This window comes from Thermobia domestica, chromosome 10, assembly GCF_964235325.1.
Source record: "Thermobia domestica chromosome 10, izTheDome1.hap1.1, whole genome shotgun sequence".
NCBI classification, from domain to species: Eukaryota; Metazoa; Arthropoda; class Insecta; order Zygentoma; family Lepismatidae; genus Thermobia; species Thermobia domestica.
This window is the reverse complement of record NC_137463.1, coordinates 209,326,885-209,346,742: the sequence shown is the minus strand read 5'-3', so window position 1 is coordinate 209,346,742 and position 19,858 is coordinate 209,326,885. Positions and strand designations below refer to the sequence as shown.

General features: G+C 36.2%; 1 protein-coding gene across 4 annotated transcripts in view; it reads left to right on the top strand.

Annotated features, from left to right (window-relative positions):
- The window catches only part of LOC145662965 (pre-mRNA-splicing factor SYF2), a 32,629-nt gene that overhangs the window by 9,294 nt on the left and 3,477 nt on the right, over positions 1-19,858 (top strand). For all 4 annotated transcript variants that reach the window (XM_081729040.1, XM_081729042.1, XM_081729039.1 and 1 more), the window contains exons 2-5: positions 5,987-6,128; positions 9,925-10,065; positions 14,490-14,614; positions 19,637-19,804. In XM_081729040.1, the coding sequence (XP_081585166.1) occupies positions 5,987-6,128; positions 9,925-10,065; positions 14,490-14,614; positions 19,637-19,804 (576 nt within the window). The remainder of the gene's footprint in view (positions 1-5,986; positions 6,129-9,924; positions 10,066-14,489; positions 14,615-19,636; positions 19,805-19,858) is intronic.

Genomic DNA, 19,858 nt, shown 5'->3' with positions numbered 1-19,858 from the left:
GTTTTCTAGAATCTTCTTTCCATTTTTCTTCGAAGGGATGTCCTGTTTTCCAACATAGTTTCTATTCTCATCATTCAGCTGCGTAGTTGGCAATGTACTGGCTTATGTTTCCACTGATTGACAATTTACAAAATATATTGATCTCTTGTTTTACCTATGTTCCTTTACCATAACATGAGTGAAATTCAACATTAGATTTGTTGTTTAGAGCTGAACAACAACGCTGTCACAAAACTAAAAAGGTGTGCTCGTACTTAGTTGGAGCTGTTTTGAGGCATTTTGTATTATTTTCGTAGAACTTCACTGAAACTTACTTGAAATATAGAATAACACAATTTCTGCAGTTCACTTCGACTTATATTGATGCGATTTCCCAAAGGATTGGTGAATTAACTTAGGATTTTGATGCTGTCCCAAGTACCTCTTCTATTCATTGCTGCATCCATTTTCGCGCACACCGTTCCCGCCTTCTTCTTCTAGCGTCGGTTAGCTTACTCCAATCACACCAAAGGATTATTTTAAAAAAAATATCCATAAGCAGTATTGTTAACAAAAATATGGATCACGGGTGATAAATAATCTTGCCATTGATATATTATACTTAAAATTCTGAAATCAATAAAAACAACTTAGGATGGCTTTTGAAACTACGGCACTATTTTTTGGAACATCACCACATCATGTCCCTTTTTGTTCGGTCAACCGGAAATACAAGTTACTGCTCACAGCACTGCCAACTCATAAAAAGGATAAAACTAACACAAAGTTTGCGTCGACGTATAATCCATGCGGCCTCATTCCAATTCAGCCAAGGAAAACTGGGAGAATTTAAAATGGAATGGGAGTGAGGGGGGCCACACGCTCATATACTTCAGCTGTAAATTTTGGAAATAAGAGAGTCCTCAGGGTGTCTATCGATCACGAAAGTCACGAAATCAGAAAACAGTCATGAAAGTCGAGAAATTTTGCTTCTGGGTCTGTACAAATATAAGCACAGACTGGAAAATTTTGTTCTATAAAATGCCAAAATTCACCACCAAAAATGTCTTTATGATGAGCTTTAGACGCTATTGAATCGCAAGCAAAGCTATTATCGCATGCATGAAAATTCGGTCTAATTTGCACCCGAAATCGCTCTTGAGAATGTTCGGACATTTTATGGTTTGGTAAAGAAAAGGTCACGAAAAAGTCACGAAATTTCATTTTGGAATTTTAGTAGACATCCTGGTCCTTTATTCTACCTCGTTGCCTTCTTAACTTTTTAGTTTAATACTAGCGGAACCTGGGCTCTTTACACAGCGCATTATTCATATATGAGCATGAATTTCCTTGTTATTCCTCACATCTGTACATGTCCCTTTGCAGACACAAGTGAAAGAAGTCTTGCTGAAAATCGGCAAGAGATACCATAAGGGGGAGATCTTTTCGATTACTTTTTCAGTATCTCGTACCGTTTGCAAGATTTGAGCCTACGTCCGGTTGAAGTTTTTAATTCATGTATGATCTGTGTTTTCTTTCTTCTTGCTAGTAGTATTTAATAAGCAAATGCATAAATTAAGTAACTCTATGGCCTATGGAACCCGGAGGTTCAATGCCGCGTTCACAAAAGCTCTCCATTGACTTCTATCCTTAGCCAATTTGATCCAATTTCTACTTTGTATTCCTATTTCTGCGAGATTCATCTTAATATTGTCCTCCCATCTGCGCCTACGTCTTCCTAATGGTCGTTTTCTGGCTGGTCTTCCAGTTAAGATTTTGAAAGCGTTCCTACTTTCTTCCATTCTGGCTACATGACCTGCCCACTTTTAAGCCTCCTAGATTTGATGACCCTAACAATGTTCGATAAACCGTATAAATTATGCAGTTTCTCGTTATGAAGTTTCCGCCATCCCCCATTCCCGTTCCTGTTGGGTCCGAATATTCGTCTCAGGATCTTGTTCTCAAATACTTTCAATCTATGTTCTTCGTTCCGAGTAGGAGACCATATTTCGCAACCATACAGAACAACAAGCATGATTATCGTTTTATACATTTTAAAATAAGCTAATATATTACACACACAATCAATTATAATGTCAGTGATATATGGTGTTCATTGGGCAAAACACTCCAAACAATAAAGATTCAACTTAGACTGTAGAAATGGTTATCCTTCGTTTTTCATTATAATTTGGCCATGAAACAAACACCTAAGAGATATGCAGCCCCTATATACAATTATATGGTGTTGGAATGTATAATAGGTAGGATATGATGCTTTAGTTTTTTTTTTTTTTTAATTTCAAGACTTCCATTGTACCCGTAAAAATGTAATAAATAATGGTCCTTTTTTTCAAATATTGAGTTAGAACTGGACAATCTACGCAAAATTTGCAATCGATCAGTGAAAACGTCATCTTTCTAGAACCTGTAGTTTCCGAGATCTCACTGTTGAAAGGATTTGCCACAAACGTATAGTTTAAAAAACTCCAGAGATGGCAGCACAATTCATTTGCATTTATTTCGGAAAAGGCTTATTAAAATGCAAAGGCTATGAACAATAATTTAAAAGGATAAACTTTGTGAATAAGATCTCTCAGTAATTTATGTAAAGTACACCTTTTTAAAAATATTTGTCTTTGTTATAAACGTGAAATTACAAATAACCGTAAATCAAAGTTTTGAAAGCTAAGTTACAGGTTGGAGCTCAGTCGCTCTTAATTGTTATTGTAGCATTTTAATAGATAGATTCAACGATTATTACTTCGAGGTTAAGGAAGACGATGATGATGATAGTGAAATACAGACAGTAGGAGGAAACGGGAGAGATTAATAATATTTTTCCACCGCAAAATCAAATTGCTGCGAGCTAGGATCGAACCAGGGGCTGTCTTCTTAACTTTGTGTTTATAATTATACTTACTGCAAATATAAAAACTTGTAAATGTATTTTGAAATTAGTTAATGTCAGACTAGCAGGAAAGTGGAAATTTTATGGATCAAAATCAATCACATCACAAGGAAAGAGAGGTCACGATTATAAATATGACTGCGAATTTCAAGTTTTGCATCTAAGTTAATTTGCAGGTAACGTATGTTACCAAACAGCAATGGATAGGATGTAGTTTATACATGCGAAATACTTATGAAGTAAGTAGTAGTGAAAAAGTCAGGAAGAAAGATTAATTCCGAATACGGTGGAATTCCGAATTAAGAAAGCATTGTGCAGATTAAGCAAAGTGAAAGTCAATGTGTTTTATGTCTCTTCTTTACCCTTAGATTATGAGTGGATTTGTACTGTGTATGTATTATGTAGGTAGCATAAAAATGATTATAAAGTGCACAAATACTAAGAATAATGAAAACAAAATTGGAAACTTCCATGAATTAGAAAAGCAAAATTGTTAGGAAGGAATAGAATTCCAGGCCATACTTTGAAGCATATTATGTTTAGAATTGAGAAAGAAATGCCTTTTAAATAGTTTGTGTTGGAACAGTGTTACACAAGATAGCCTAAAATATAATTGTGATGAATATACAACGCTAGGGACAACACGATCGATAATTGATGGTTTAGCGTGGTACCGTGGGAAAAGAATACAAGAAATAGCACAGTAGATGCATAGAGAAAGAGTGAAATAAAGTGTTAAGTATCACATACGCAACAAAAGTTAGTGGTATTGTAAATACAAATGACTTAAATAGCGCGCTAATTTTCTGTGCTACTTCACTCTACCCTATGTCTCTCAGGCTTCTGCGCTCGCTAGTGGGTCACCAAGCAAATTTCCTCATGCAAACATCTTAGTAAAACTGTAACAGTTTTTTCTTTGTTTTATTAGCTTATTTTCGTAGTGGCGAGCTCTTATGCATTTTGTGAACGAAGTCCCATGTTCAACTGTGGGTAGGCGAGCATTAACGAATCATAGTGGTTGAGATTTCACTTTAAACTAGGTCTTCTTCTATATACCATCGCTATTCACAAAGCACGTAAATACTTATCAAGTTTCTAGGCAATGTAAGATGATTACTGCATAGGAACTGTATGTTTATAGCTGTTGTGCTTATGACGTCCTAAAGTAAATGTGCTTTCTCCTGATCTATTGCTAGCTCAGTGCGTGCTTTTGTGCATGGAATCCCGAGTTTGATTTCAGATGTGCGAGGATTGAACGCATTTCGGTGATTCGGACGTTTGATATAGTCTCAATGCTGAAAAGAGACGCTAGACTTCAATAAACAAAAAGTTAAAGTTACGTCTCCTACCGTCTGTACTTCCTCCTTTTAATTCACTGGTTTTAACTTTCTCCTTCCTAAACATATGAAATGGAAACAATATGGGTTGTCAGTATCATATTTCTCTTTTTAGATTCAGTTTAAATACCATACCTTTCCAAAATATTCAGCAACCCTAAATACAGAGGTTGATTCATTTATATTGAGCTGAAGTCAATGTACAACTTAACTTGCACGCACAAACTATCGCTGTGAGATTGCCACGAGAGAAAACAACAATATCTCGTTAGTCACGCAGTAGATTCGGAGCGTGCACGCTGTGTGTGGTCGAGCGTGGTCTGGTGTCGCCGAAACTTAAAGAGTCTTCATCCCGGCTAAATTAAAATACCACTAATTTTACAGTAGTTATGTGATATCTTCAAATAGATAGAAGATAATCGAAATGTGGAACAAGAGCGCCCTAGACAATGTTATTTTACATGAGAAACCGTTATCACGACTCATTTATCTGCTTTCGATTTCGAGCCATTTTGAAAATCGGCATTTATTTTCGCGATTCTAACTAAACAGCTGAAAACGGAAAGCCTCTAGGTGACTTGTGATAACGGTACCTCACGCAAAATAATATTGTCTAGGGCGCTCTTGTTCCATATTTCGATTATCTTTTATCTATTTGAAGATATCACATAATTACTGTAAAATTAGCGGTATTTTAATTTCGCCGGGATCAGATTTTGAGTGGAGTTCATTGTGGTCCTTTCCGACATTAAGTTCACGGCGTCGCACATCATAGAAATTTGTAAATTACGTATTATACGGAAATATGCGGCACAAAGTCCTGGGTCCACCACACTGACGGAGCAGCTAGAAACCGACTTCGGGTGAAGACAGCTCCGTCGCTATTTCGTGTGGATCAGCGTATGGCGATCTCCGAAAATTCTCATATACAGCGTGCAATGGCCAACAAGTGCCGCACATCGCAGGCGACAATCAGTCAAACCATTCACAGGATTTATGCCTCACAGTTGTTCACAAGAGGAACGTACACGCTCTGAAACCGTGTTATGTGGCTGAGCGAAAAAGAAACTGTAAGAGCTGTATGAATGTTATCTCGCAGGTGATCGCTGGAAGTGTGTTGTTACCCTTGATGGGGCATAGATTTACCTCACAGACGATAGTAAAGTTCATGCCAATTTTATCGCCGTTTGGAACAGGAAACTGGAATTTCGGCAGTTCCCCTCTCTGACATCCCTGTCAAGAGTACAGATGTCATTCCAAGGAACTTTTTAGTTTTCGGATTTCTCAAGCGACGCCTATCCCATCGTCGAGTCCGCACTATCTGCTGCCTGTGGAAAGCCTGTAAAGAGAAGTGGAATTCAATATCCACAGTCCAGCTGCAGCGTAGTCTTATGTAATGGAAATTCCGATGCCGGTCAATAGTAGAGGTGGCCTGCGGATCAAACACAACCGGTGGTGGAAACACGGCATTTCCTATGTAACTGACACATTCAAATTCGGCTGAATATAAATGAATCAATCTTTATATCTTCACTCCCATCTGTTGTGCACGTTTGTTTCTCTTCATCGAAACCTTTGTATCCAGGGTAGGATCACCATGTTAACGATACAGATACGACGTTGAAGCTCAAATCTTGCATTGCATTCTATTAAAAATATTAAGAATGTTCGCAAAACAGATAAGCAACCGAGGGAAAGATTTTGGAGATGGCAAACTCAATTTTCTGTATTTTTATTAGTTTTTCTTCTCATTTTCCAGGTACACAATGAGTTCAGCAGCAAGGTTGGACGTTCCGTCTGCATCCAGTTCGTCTGGTGCCTCTTGTGATTCATCAAAGCTTAGCTTCCAAGAAAGACAAGCAGAAAGAATGAAAAGATTACGCGACTTGCATATTAAGAGGGTAAGTATTGTTCATTCTCCTGTGTTATTTATTTTACACGTTTTTAATTTTATTGCATTTGCTCTTCCAAATATAATTTGTGAAGCCAGTTTATACTGGCGTCAACAATAACAATAATAATGTTAGGAAAGAAAATGAAAGGAACTCGGTCAGGGACTATATGTAAAGATGCCGTTCTGGCATTCGGGCGGTTGTACTGAAGAAAAAGCTATGAACTCCAGTTTTACGATTGCAATGCAAGAACGCTAGCTATTAACCTACGTACGGTCGGGAAATTTGTTTCGTTGTATTCTTAATGATTGAAAATCGCAATAGTATTTCTCAAACTTAGATCTACGGACTACAAGTGATCCTTGCGGATTGCGTTGTGGTCGCCATAGATGGAACATTAGTCCAGAAAAGAATAAAAAAATATTAAGGTAAATTACATTTCACACAGGTTAGTTGGGAATCTGAAAGAAGTATAGATTATACAAATTCTAATAGGGAATTAGTATGAATTTTCTTAATAATCTTCAGTTATTTTTATTTTTTTAAACTAATATTTATCTTTTTCTAGTAGTCTTTACATATGACTGATTGATGAACGCCCAGGCCAAACCACTTAAGCTAGAAACTTGAAATTTGGACAGGGTATAGGATTTGTGATGTAAGGTCCCATTAAAAAGGATTTTTGGAAATTTGACGAGGAAACAGGTGGGAAAGGGGGACTACAGTGAAACCTCTGAATAACGGACACCATTGGGAAATTAATTTTTGTCCGTTACTGAAAGGTGTCCGTTACAGAGGTTGCAGAAATTTAATTTCTCAAAACGGTGATTGTATGCAGTAAATGCATTATGTATGAGCGTAAATACGTAAAATTTAATATGAAAATACTTTATTTAGTACTTATTTGAATTACTGGGAGGGATGGGGGAGAATTTTATTTTTGTTAAATAATATTATTGCTGGGGGATGTGTTAATATATTTGCATACTGCAAAAGATAATGCGTGTATGGTAATTTTCTTAAGTATACTTCATCACCCTGTAAAAAATCCAAGAACTTACACACCATCTATCAACTGATGAAGAATAATATGCCAAAGGTGTTTGGATATGCGAGATAGATGGGAGGGAAAGCGTTTTTCATTTATTTCAAATTCTCAGAAGCTTCTCAAAAGATTCGTTAGGAACCAACTAACCGGCTAAACTCAAGCGAAAAAGGCATGCTTCTTCCTCCCAGAAAGCAGTTTAGTGCGGGCAGAGAAAAACAAGAATTTCAAGTTCAGCTTGAAACTGTTCTATTTGATGGTTCACTAGGTCTAGACTCATGATAGATACACTTGTGGGGAAAAGACTTTTCTGTCTACTGTAATATATCCCAAAACCGGGAATAATTCCTGTCCGTTATGAAGAGGTTATTGAAACGTTTGGGGGAACAAAGGATTGTCCGTGTCCGTATCAGAGAGTGTCCGTAAGAGAGGGTTTTGTTCAGTAAAAGAACGTATATTTTTGCCGGGACAAAAAAAAATCTGTCCGTATTAGAGAGGTGTCCGTTATTGAGAGGTGTCCGTTACGGGAGGTTTCACTGTATTATCTTAAAATGTCTATATCTTGGAATTTTTGAATGTTACAGACATTAAATTTGATACATGAACTTTCCATTTAAAATAATTAGACACATATTTCGGGTTTTTTTTTTTTTTTTTTTCATTCATTTCATTTGACCTGGAAGGAAAGAAAAGGGTGGAAATGGAAAAGGGATGGAAATTAAAATTATTGTAATAAGCTGTCCATATCTCGGAATCTCTGAAAGTTAGAGACATACAATTTGGTATTTAGATTTCTCGTTTAAAATAATTAGACACGTGCTTCACTGTTATATATATATATATATATATATATATATATATATATATATATATATATATGCACTAGAAGGGAAAAACAAGGTGGGAAGAAGAAGGATGGGGGTTACAGTTGTTATAATTGGATTGTCATATCTCGAAATTCGTTAAGGTTAGAAACATGAAATTTGGTATTTAGATTTTTCATTTAAAATAATTAGACATATTTTCACCGATGATTTTTAGACATATTTTTAGATGTTCCCCGTAGAAGGGAAGAAAAATTGCTTGGTTGTAATTGTTAAAATAACATAACCATATCTCGAAATCCTTTAAGAGTAGACACATGTTAATTAAAGGAGTGTTTCAGCGTTTTCTGATGTTTTTCTTAGAAGGGAAGAAAAAATAATGATTGCAATTGTTGTAATAAAATGAACATATCTCGTACCAATATAAAATAACGAAATTTTAATACTAATTTAACACTATATCAATATTTTGTAAGCATAAAGAACATTTGTTTCGAAGAGAACAAGAATAGAGTTGCTCGTAGAGCATTCTGACTTTTAAAAGTGGTTCTCAGCTGAAAAAAAAGTTAGAAACGCTGTGTTATATCTTTATTTTTGGAAATATACCCATGCTCGCTTCGCAATATACGAGGAAGAGTCATTAACTAAGTTTTAACGGGTACATTTAAAAAAAAAAGTACTAACATGGCAACTAATTTCATTTTTCCACATAACCTCCACTGGTGTATGAGCATCCCAATATCTGTTGTGTAGAAGTCCGTGGATTGTCGCAACCACTTGCAAAATTCCCATTTAGCATCACCTCATCCACGAAATGATCGTCGGTAAGGTAGGATTTCAGGAACCAAACAGATGAAGATCACTTGGGGCAAACACTGTTGAAGTTACTACCAAAAGTCCCGAAGACGCTCGTGGGTTACTGGGGCCACACAAGATTCTCATAATGGAACAATACTCCTCGATTCACCAATGTCAAATGTTTCCGGCAAATGGTAATCCGAATTTACCCCCAAAAGTACACACAGTACGATGCAGCGGTCACAATTTATCCTTGCCTTGAACATAGACCATACTTGTCGATTCCAGAACACGATTAGCATAACTTTTCCAGCAGTGGTATAAGCTTTTATTTATTTATTTATTTATTTATTTTTCTGGTGGCGAAGACCAGCATATGTGTGCATTCGCCATACAGAACCGACATAGTGTTCTGTACGAGGTGCAATTACATTTCTCCTCTGGTCTTGATTCAGAAGAGTTTAAATTTTCTGTCGTACATACGTGATGTCAGTCATGTTTAATTAATCCAAAAATGCGATAGCGTGATTATATTCGTGTTTAAGGCTAATGCATTTTTAAAATTATCCAATAATATGAAAAACTGATGAGAAAGAAAATTATACCGAAGAATAAAGGCCAAAGGGCAAAATAAGAAGGCTAGATGAAACAGGTGGTTGCTGGGTCGAAAAGAGAAACACAAGACCAACTAAGTGATAGATTTTAAAAAGTTAAAACAGTGACATGGATTTTGTAATACTTGTAAAACCCTCAGGAAATTAGAAGATTTAATAGTATGAAATTCACTGTTCTTCATACAACTGAAAGGCCTAGTGAGAAACGAGCCTATCCCACTTCTCCATAGAAATTATTTCTCATGCATTTTATAGAAGCTGGTGCTATTCATTATCATAGGTTTAAACCTCTGCTGAGTTATGCCAGATTTGCTATCTAAGGTTTGCAAGGATTGTTATCGTTCTTGAAAACTTAAACTGCTTTTTTCCCACAAAGTTGTAAATGTGGAATTTTCTCTCTCTCTCCATTATTCCACCAGGCCCTTCAGTGTCACTATTCTGTTAACAGATATAAATTTTGGATTTTCTTCTCACCATGTTAGAAAAAAAAAATGAAGTCATTTTTCATTTCATTTATGTTTTAGAACGAGGCCCGTCAGTTAAATCACCAGGAGGTGGTAGAGGAAGATAAGCGAAATAAACTTCCGTCGAATTGGGAAGCCCGTAAGCGCCGTGCAGAGTGGATTCTAGAGGATGAAAAACGGAGGAAAGAAGCAGAATTAAAGGTAAGAATCATAAGAAAGATACTGCAACGATAGTCAGTTGTGTATTGAAGTATTTTTGTTTTATTTGTGAAAAGTACAGTTGGGATTTCTGGTAGTTGAGGTTAAGGAATAAGAACAAATACAATTACTGGTGAAAAAGTTAATTGCCTTAATTTCCAATGTTCTGTGTGTGAGTCAAATTTGGTTCGATACTTTTTATTGGCATCATGGGCGTCACTGGCATATAAAAATTGATGGGAATGACTAGAACAAAAAAAGATTGTAGACCCCAACTAAACTTATGTCAAAATCGTGAGGTAAATAGGAGTTTACGTGAGCTAGCGGGATCCGTTTTTTTTTTTTTTTTTTTTTTTTTTTTTTTTTTTTTTTTTTTACCTCTATCAGTACAATTAATCCATCACTGATAGGTCACTGTACATATATATAATTTTCTATATACTATGATCCTTAAGGAATTTCGTCTAAATGTAGGAATTACATCATTAATAATAAATAGGTGGACATAGAGGTTAATGTGGGATCCAAGTTACATGAGCTCCCGCTATGAACAGAACTCGGGTGTTCTACGCCAAAGGCGCGTACGATAATCGGTTATAGACGAGGGAGCTGTATGGTGCTTGTAGGGCACATGTTGATCTTAAGTTTGAAGGTCCTAGCACATCGACCACCATAAACAACAGGCTGATCATAGTGTTTGTAGAGGGCATCCTCCTGGTACTAAATGAAGGTTGTCGGACAGCGTAGGTGTGGATCATTCTGAGGCCAACGACAGGAACGTATATTGTACAACTAAGTGTCCTCGAGCATAGCCATATTCTGAGGCAGCGAGAGGTCGGATAATCGTTCCATTCCGTTGAATTGCCATTTGCGTATCATGTCGTGTTAGCGGTTATTGGTGATGTATACGATGAGAAGCAGAGAATTCCCGTAGCTGTTGTGTGCTTTTCAGTGTCCTCGTGACGTACCGAAGTGCTCCTGGAAGGATCATTCGCACTGCCCAACTGACACGACGGCGACCGTCCCTTTAATTAGAGCCGGCTCTGAAAACGCCGGTTCTCAAGACAGACATAGTATACAGTAGCTGACGGCTACATATCCGAATAGTTGTGTAATCACTTGGGATGGTTACATGTTTTATTGAGACAGGTACTGTAACATGTTCAGGATGTGGCATGGGAGTCATGTTGAGAACAGTACCACCTTCCATTACCTTCTTGTATACCACTTTGAGCTAAATCCGTATCCCTTAGTATCGCATATTCTTTGCAATTCTCATTTACTCATTTTCTTTTTGAATGGCCAAGATACACAGTTTATCTTTTTGTCATACAATATATTCTTCGAGCTTCCTTGTGGCTATATGTTTAGCGTACGTGCACCCGAAGTGGGATGCCCGGTTCGATTCCCTGCGGGAGCTAATGTAGTTTGGATCCCACATTAAAACTGCACCATTTGGATTTTAAACTGCAGGCCTACGTCTAAACTCGCCTTGCTACTGAAAGAGACGCTGATCCTCATTTCAGCCAATCATCAATATATCCTATCCATCATCTCAAGCTGCATTCGCTCGTAAAAATTCATTTCTATCCTTAGTTCCTATGTTGTTGTTGTAGATTTTTCATGCTACCTTTCTATTTCCATTGAATTTATCTCCATACAAATTATTGACATATATATCTATTCTTCTTGTCACCTATACGTCCATTGTATATTTCCCCTTCTTTGTCGATTTTCTTCGTTAATTCGCATTCAACTTTCTACACATTTTATATTAATCAATGCAACTTTGTGTCTGTACTTTTCTTTCTCTAATTTTCCAACTTTCTTGTATAACCCATGCTTCTTACCTGTGCTACCTTCATAATAACACACTTTTTTACTCTCAAAGTTCAAAACTCTCCCACAACTTGGTAGTTCCTGTGTCTACTTTATCCTGTTTATGTACTTCTATTCGAAATTTCCAACAAATCTGTTTTCATTTCTCCTTCTTTAAACTTTTCAGTATCTAACTTGTTAACTCTTACTCTTCTTCCTAAATATATTTTTAATAGGATTCCACTTCAGTCAGCACAAGATTGTGATTATGACAACTTTTATTATGAGGTAGTAGTAAGTTTTTTTCTTATCATTGGCGTTCAACATCTTTGTCTTGTCATAGCAGTTATATGTATAATACTACCTCCATTTTTTGTAGAATTGTAGTCTGTCTCTCCTGTATTTACTTCAATAATAGCACGGTACTAGACAAAGTTTCATATAACTATATATCAACGTAATACTACTACTTAACAACAAATATAACATTAATATGTTCCTCCTATTTCTTTACTTCCTCCGTACAAGTATTTTCAGCCTTCACCCATTTCCTCTAATAACGAAATTTTGAGGAGATCGTGTCCCTCTCCCCCCGCCAAACATCTCAGAGATTTGTCACCTACTTTTGACCATGTAGCAAGGAAAGGAGTTGGCGAGTTTTAAATTTGTTGTAGTACGAAGAGGGTAATACTTTAAGTTACAGTCTTCTTATTTATATTTAATCTCTTCATATCAAAGAACTTTAATCATAGAACTATTGATTTAATATTTTAATCGTGAAACCATATAATATATTAAGTCAGTGGTTTTACGGTTAAAATTGAGGGGGCACGGTTGTTCAGTGATAGAGCGATTACCTGTGGTGCGTGGGGTGTGGTGCGTAGAAGATAGCACAGTAAAAAATGCACAAAATTTGATTCACTCAAGGGATACAAGAAAACGAAGCAATTAATCTTAGTAATTATAATGTATCCTTTTGAGAACGTTACAAAATTTACAGTTATTGACTAGTAGTTGAAATGGTAATAGTATTTGTTCGGCAACTAGAAGACCGGGGTTCGATTTTGCGCCCCAGTGTGTTTTCCAATATTGCTCCATACGCAATGGTATGGATGAAATGTAGTGATTTCGGCACTTTCGCTCTCAACCAAAGTGCAAGGTTTCAAAACTTAACATTATCGGTGCCAAACAATTGGGTGATGTGTAACAATTATGGCAGGTAAACACAAACCTTAACTTTTTAGCTGCTTATATACGGAAGTTATATCTTTTGTTTTAATTTTCACAAATACTATAGTAATTGTATGTTACTTCTATATCATTTACACTAATTAAGAAAAATAATGTCAACCCCTATAAGAAAAATTTGAGATTTGTTTTTTGAAGTCCCAACTACCAGAATTCCTCCGGCGCTGGGGGCATTATAACGAAGTCTCATACCTTATATTGTATTTAACGTTGCCCTGACTTTTGAACAACCAGTCCCGAAACGAGCCACAGAGGTTTGTAGGGGCCATGAATATGTCAGGGGGAGCCAGGTCATTAAGAATTCTCTTACACATATCTAAATTGTGTTTTTTGTATCCCTTTGTATTGAGGTTTGGAGGGGCCACGAAAAGTTTAGGGGGTCAGGCCCCCCTAACCCCCCTCTGGTTGTGCGCCTGTTATAGGCCTGTTTGAGCCCTTTAAAATGGTCTTTTTAAATGTTTTCTATCTCTGTAAGGAAATTATGAATAAAAACGCCAGGTAGTAAAAACAACTGTTATATTTTTTCTTATTCTATAGAAGCAAATAAGAACAATTTAATTATGAAAACGCGGAAAGACACTCAGTTTGTTTAAAACATTTACAATCCGTGCATGTTTTGGAAAATGTAAATAGTCTATATTATAGGCTATCTAAGATTTGCTAAAGGCACAACGTGTCTAGCGACTTCCATATAAAAATCTGAGTTGAGATGTAGCATTGGGAAAAGTTCATCTTTATACGTAGTAACTCATTTGTACAATTTCCCTGCGACTGTATAGAATGCCTTTTATAATATGTATCTATGATGATACCGCCATCATGTAATTCTTCCCTTATAGATAAAGATACTATCCATGGGTAATTGAAATTTGAAGCTTTGCAGAAATGAGAGATTTCAATTTTCATTTATTAATTGGTTCGTGAATTTTTTGAGTGTCGTACTTCTGAGCTAGTAAGATTAAAAGGGGAACAATAAAATACATGCGAAAGAAGTAGCTGTTATCAGAAGTTGTCAATTTTAACTGTTTAGTATTCATTTTTTATGTCACTAATTTCTATTTTTTGTTTCATTCCCACGAATTCTAAGAAGAAAGGTTATTTGGAATAGGAAAAATGTGATATAGTAAGGGAAATAGAAAAAATAATAATATGAATATGCAATATGAATAGTTCGTTGATGGCTTCTTGTAATAGTTAGTTCTTATCCGTATAGTTTATTTTTCGTTTTTTAATTCTTGGTAGTTTTCGAAATAACCATATTGCTTTCTTTACCTAACAGCTGGAAAGTTTACTAGACAAGTTTTCTGTTTGAATAGCTGTCTTTTGTTTTGACATTTATTTGTAATATTTTGCACTTATAGGGTGAAGACTATGATCGGGTAAAACTTCTAGAAGTAGGAGCCGATGAAGCAGAAAGATGGGAGAGGAAGAAAAAGAAGAAGAACCCTGATACCGGATTTGCAGATTATGAACAAGCAACCATAAGGTAAAGAGAAAACTTTTTCATATGCCGTATGGACGTTAATAGAAACGCCTGTCTTCATTTTAATCAGATATCGTTGTTTTTTTTTTTTTCCTCTCATGGTAAAAGTTTGCGTGTCGAAATCTATTTTCTTTCTTATTGCTGGGTCCTTTTGTCGCTTTTAACATTTATATCGGTACTATACTTAAACAACAGAATGAGCAACATATTTGATCTCAAAGGATAAAATCCATTTTTTTTATTTATCTGCGTTTTTCTTACGTTATATTTTAAATCATGTAGCTGAGAATAACCTTCTATCACAGAAGTATACCTATATTGTATCCATCTTTTTTTGTTTTCCATTATTTCCGTTTACTTCAAAATTTTCACATTATATGATATTGGCCCGAATACACTAGACACCAATAGAACTATTTTGGAGATGAGTCTAATGAAAAAATAAAAATGTCCACTATAAAATAATACACACTTACTGAAAATATTATATAATGAAAAACAAATCAATTTAAAGCTCTTTTTAAGATTTAAATCCCTGTTTCATTGTATCGTCTTCTTCCGGTGGTTATCAGTCTGTATTTAGTACTGTGGTGTATACTTAGATCAATTGAGTACTCCGTGGGTGCGTAGTGGAAAGACATTCATAGCAAATTTTTAGGTGTTAGATCAAATCGAACATGACACATCACCATTACCTGTTTTCCATATAAAGAGCTGCGGTGGCTTATTGGTAGAGCGTTCACCTCTGGTGCATGGGGTCCCTGGTTCGATCCCAGATCGCACCAAGTGAACTTTGTGGTGGACAAACACCGCGTGCGTGGGTTTTCTCGAGGTTTTCCCGTTTCCTCCCACTTTCTTCATTTCATTTATTTCTTATCATCACCGTCTCCTTTAGTCTAGCCAGCATAACAGTAGGACGTAAAACTCAAAGATTTCGTTTCATTTCTATTTCTCATATACATGTGATCTCGATAAGTCAAGCAGTAGCACGGTTGCGGTCGTGGGAGATGGATACAGACCTGCGTGGTGTGAAATACTTTTTTCAAGTATAAAGGGTGAGCTGCAAATATAATACGAGGATTCGTTTTATTATTTATTTATTTATAAACCTGTTTCTATATTGAAGAGATTGTACTATTTTCGGGTCAATGCGGAACTTTTAAAAAAACACGTTTTCTTGTATTTAAAGGAGCCTTGATTTGATTGAAAGCAAAGCACAACTAAAAGGAAGAAAGAAAATGTAAAACTCTGAAAAAATCATAACATAAGGACATCGATTATTTAATAAGTTGCGGTTATGCCCCATAAACTGAAGATGATAGATAAAAATGAATTAAATATTTGACATTCGCCTCCAGTGTCCCTGAGGAAAAATATTTGTAAATAATCGTCTGCTGCATTTCAAGAAAAAATCATTCCGGGCCACATGAGTACCGTTTGCTGCTGCTCGTGGTAGTACCTCTATGATTTACATTTTTTTCTTTTCTAATTTCGACTTTATTCATATTATCTCTTTGAATTTTGGTACAAGATGATCGGTTTTGTGATATATGGTTTACGCTCCTAAGTGACTCTGAAACAGTATTATTATTATTATTATTTAATATCAATGTGTGTATAAATCTCGTGGAAAATCAGACCTACAAGAATATTTCTCTAATTAATGATAAAAGGAATTTGAAATTAAGGAATAACCTGATTTATCCTCTTCCACTAATAATGTGAGATTTTTTTTCTTATTTATTCCTTGTTTCTCAACAAAGGTGATTGCATACTTGCGGAGGACTGTTTTTGCACAAAACGTTGGGGTGAAAGGAAATGAAACAATAGAAACTATTCCCTAATATCATAATCGGAAGTTTTCCTGCATAGGTATTTAACTCTACAATGTATTTAGTTAACAAGAGCTTTTCTGTTTGATCATTTGATAAAACCAACGTATTTCTGTTCTGTTTTGTGAATTTTAAGCATAATTGTCTGACTTCGAATCTTCTAGATAAATATGACTGTGACTATGTTTGTGACTTAATAACTCTTGAACCACCCGACCGACCTCGATCAAATTTTCAACATAGATGAGTTCGGGCTTGGCGTGGTTTTTATCATTTCACTTTGACAGTGCAACTTAGGGGAGGGCGGAGATATATAAAAATGATAGAAAATAACTGATATTAGTGCCGAATCCATAGTTATCAGGGCCGCTGAAATGTACAGTGGCACTTTCAATGGCACTTAAATCCAAATATCCAACAAAAGTAATATTTATTTATTTAGTTATTTATTTTAAAAAAAGCATCGTCTATCAGAGTAATAGTAAAAATTGACTGACTAACGTAACATATTACTGATTTTTCTTATTTTAATCCAGCGAAGCGGATAATTGGCGCTAGTTGCGTATAAAGTAAGGTGACCAGACGCTCTGTTTTTAACGGGATTGTCCCTTTTTCTGAAAGTCGTCCGATGTCCGAGCAAAATGCAAACGGGACGCAAAATCCCCCCTCCTTTTTAAATTTAACATAATAGCGTTCCTTTTTGGCTCGTACATAACTTTTACGTGTTCTTAAAGCCCATAGCTGAGTCTTTATTTGGAAAGATTTCGAAATTTTATAAAATAGTTTCCAATCTTCTAACAGATGGCTCCGTATTAAACTTCATGTTTCGATATTCGATAATCTTCCGTGAGTCGATAATTGAAGGTAACTTGTAGATTCGCTTGATAGATTATCAAATTGCGTCAGTTTGCCGAATGTTTTATTTTACTTTATTCATTATAAAGTCTAAAGTCTTGTTATATATTCATAGCACATATTTTTGGTCGGGTAACACAGCAAAACTAATTCGTGCACTTTAAGGGTGAATTTCCAGGAAAGAAAATTTTATGAATATCAGTTTGCTGTATACGTGCGCACATAACCTTTTAATATTGTTATTCTAGTTAGCACAGCAATCACTCTTACTGTGTCAATATGGACATATCGTTAGTCACTTCATAAACGTTTGTCAATTCTCTTATCTACAAATGAAATAAGTAAGGAAAGATATAGTAGGATCTCCAGTTATACATACCTGAGAAATTAAAGTTCTCCAGGGAGGAAAACGAAGGCTGATTTCGTTTTAGTTTTTTCTGTGTGAATAGTAATGCAAATCAGAATTTACGTAACACTTTTTTTTTTTTTTTTTTTTTTTTTTAATCTTTCAAACAAAAGGGATTAGCATGCAGTATTGTACTTTTCGTGTTGTCTTTATTTAAACTTGGTGGGAAATAGATGATGTGAGGTTTTATATGTTTTTATTGTTTGTATGTAATTTGTGTCATAACAGAGTCGTAGTAGTTTTCCTTCCTTTACTGTATGTGTGTTTCATTTACTATTTTTTCCCTGAAATGCGAACAGTTTCAAACGTTCATACCTAGGTAAAGTTAAATGTTATTAAGAAAGCCTAGATATCTTTACTTCTGAAAGAATTTCTCGATCCTCATTGTGCAAGATGAACTTGTAAATATTGTTAATATGTTTTTATTTATTTATTTATTTATTTATTTATTTTGCCTATTGCTGTTATTTCGTGTTTTTGTGAAATGTCCGATGTGCTGTATCTACAGCTATACTATGTATACGACGTGGTATCAAAAAAGTTTCGAGACGTTCTGAAACACTCCAACAGATGGCAGCGCAAGGTGTACGGAAAGGCACAGGAAGCACCGATCTTCATAAGTTAGTGTGCCAAGAGACATCGTCCTGTGTACATCGAGAGCTATGCAGCCGGTGCTATTCTGACAATGTGGATTACCAAGTCTGCAATTTTTTTTTTTTTTTTTTTCATGACAGCAAGTTAGAACAACGAACGAACGTGAAATTGTGTGAAACTAGGCAATCCCACCACAGAGACGCTTGACGTGATTCGGCAAGTATACAGCGATGCTGCAATGATTCGTTCGAGGTGTTTTGAGTGGCACGTGCGCTTCAAGAGCGGAAGAACATCACTGGAAGACGATGAGAGATCAGGACAAACTTCAACGAGCACAACATCCAAAAATGTGGAAATCATTCGGCAACTTATGCATGAGTAACGTCACGAGACAATCCACAACATTGCTCTCATTATGGTGTGACATATAGAACAGTGCAGGCAATCCTCATGTGTGATTTGAACATGCTCCGTGTTGTCAAATTCATTCGCAGGCCGCTGACTCAGGAGAAGAAGGAACACTGCGCCGAAGTCTGCCAAGAAGTCTGTCAGCGTGCCGTGGATGGCTTGTGCTTTATGTCGAGGATCATTACCGGTGACGAAACTTCAGTGTACGGATACGACTCTGAGACAAAGCAACCGTCTTTACAGTGAAAGAGCGATATCATCTTCACGACCGAAAAAGCGGAGGCAGGTCCGCAGCTCGATCAAGTCCATGCTCATCGTCTTTTTCGACATTCGCGGCATTTTCATCACGAATTCGTCCCTAGGGACCAGTCCGTCAATATCAAGTTCTACTGCCAGATTTTAAGGCGTCTGAGGAAGGACATTCGGCAAAAGCAACCGGATCTGTGACGCGCGAAAGACTGACTGCTCCATGATGACAATGCATCCCGTCACCGTACTCTCCCCACATGTGAGATTCTCACTAGAAACAAGATGATCACACTTCCACACCCATCCTGCTCGCTAGATTTGGCTCCTGTGGACTTCACCATCTTCCCGAAGCTGAAGATTCAGCTCAAAGTCGCCGTTTTGACACCATTGCGGAGATCCAGCTCGAATCGCAGAAGGTGCTTGACATGCTTCGAAAAGAAAACTTTTAGGACATATTCCAGCAGTGGCAGAAATATTGGGAGCTCTGAATTGCTGTATAAGGTGATTATTTTGAAGGTTATAGTGTATAAACATAGATAAATAAAGTACTTTGTTGTAAACACAACTAGTCTCGAAACTTTTTGATACCACCTTGTGTATATAAGATATAGTTGTAATGCTTCTTTCAGAGCGAATTTAATCGTTTCAGCTAATTTTTTAAATCATACTAATCTTTTGCAGGCAGTATAACAGGCTTGTTAAAAACATCAAACCTGACATGCACCTGTACGAAAAAGAAAAAGATAAATTGGGTGATGCATTTTATTCAACCAATAATACAATACTTCATGGTCTACACGAAGATACAAAAGAAGGTATTGACAGGATGGTTGAAGATCTTGAGAAGCAGTAAGTATATGTATATATTTTTAACCATCTGTTTTCATTTCGAAACTTCTGTTT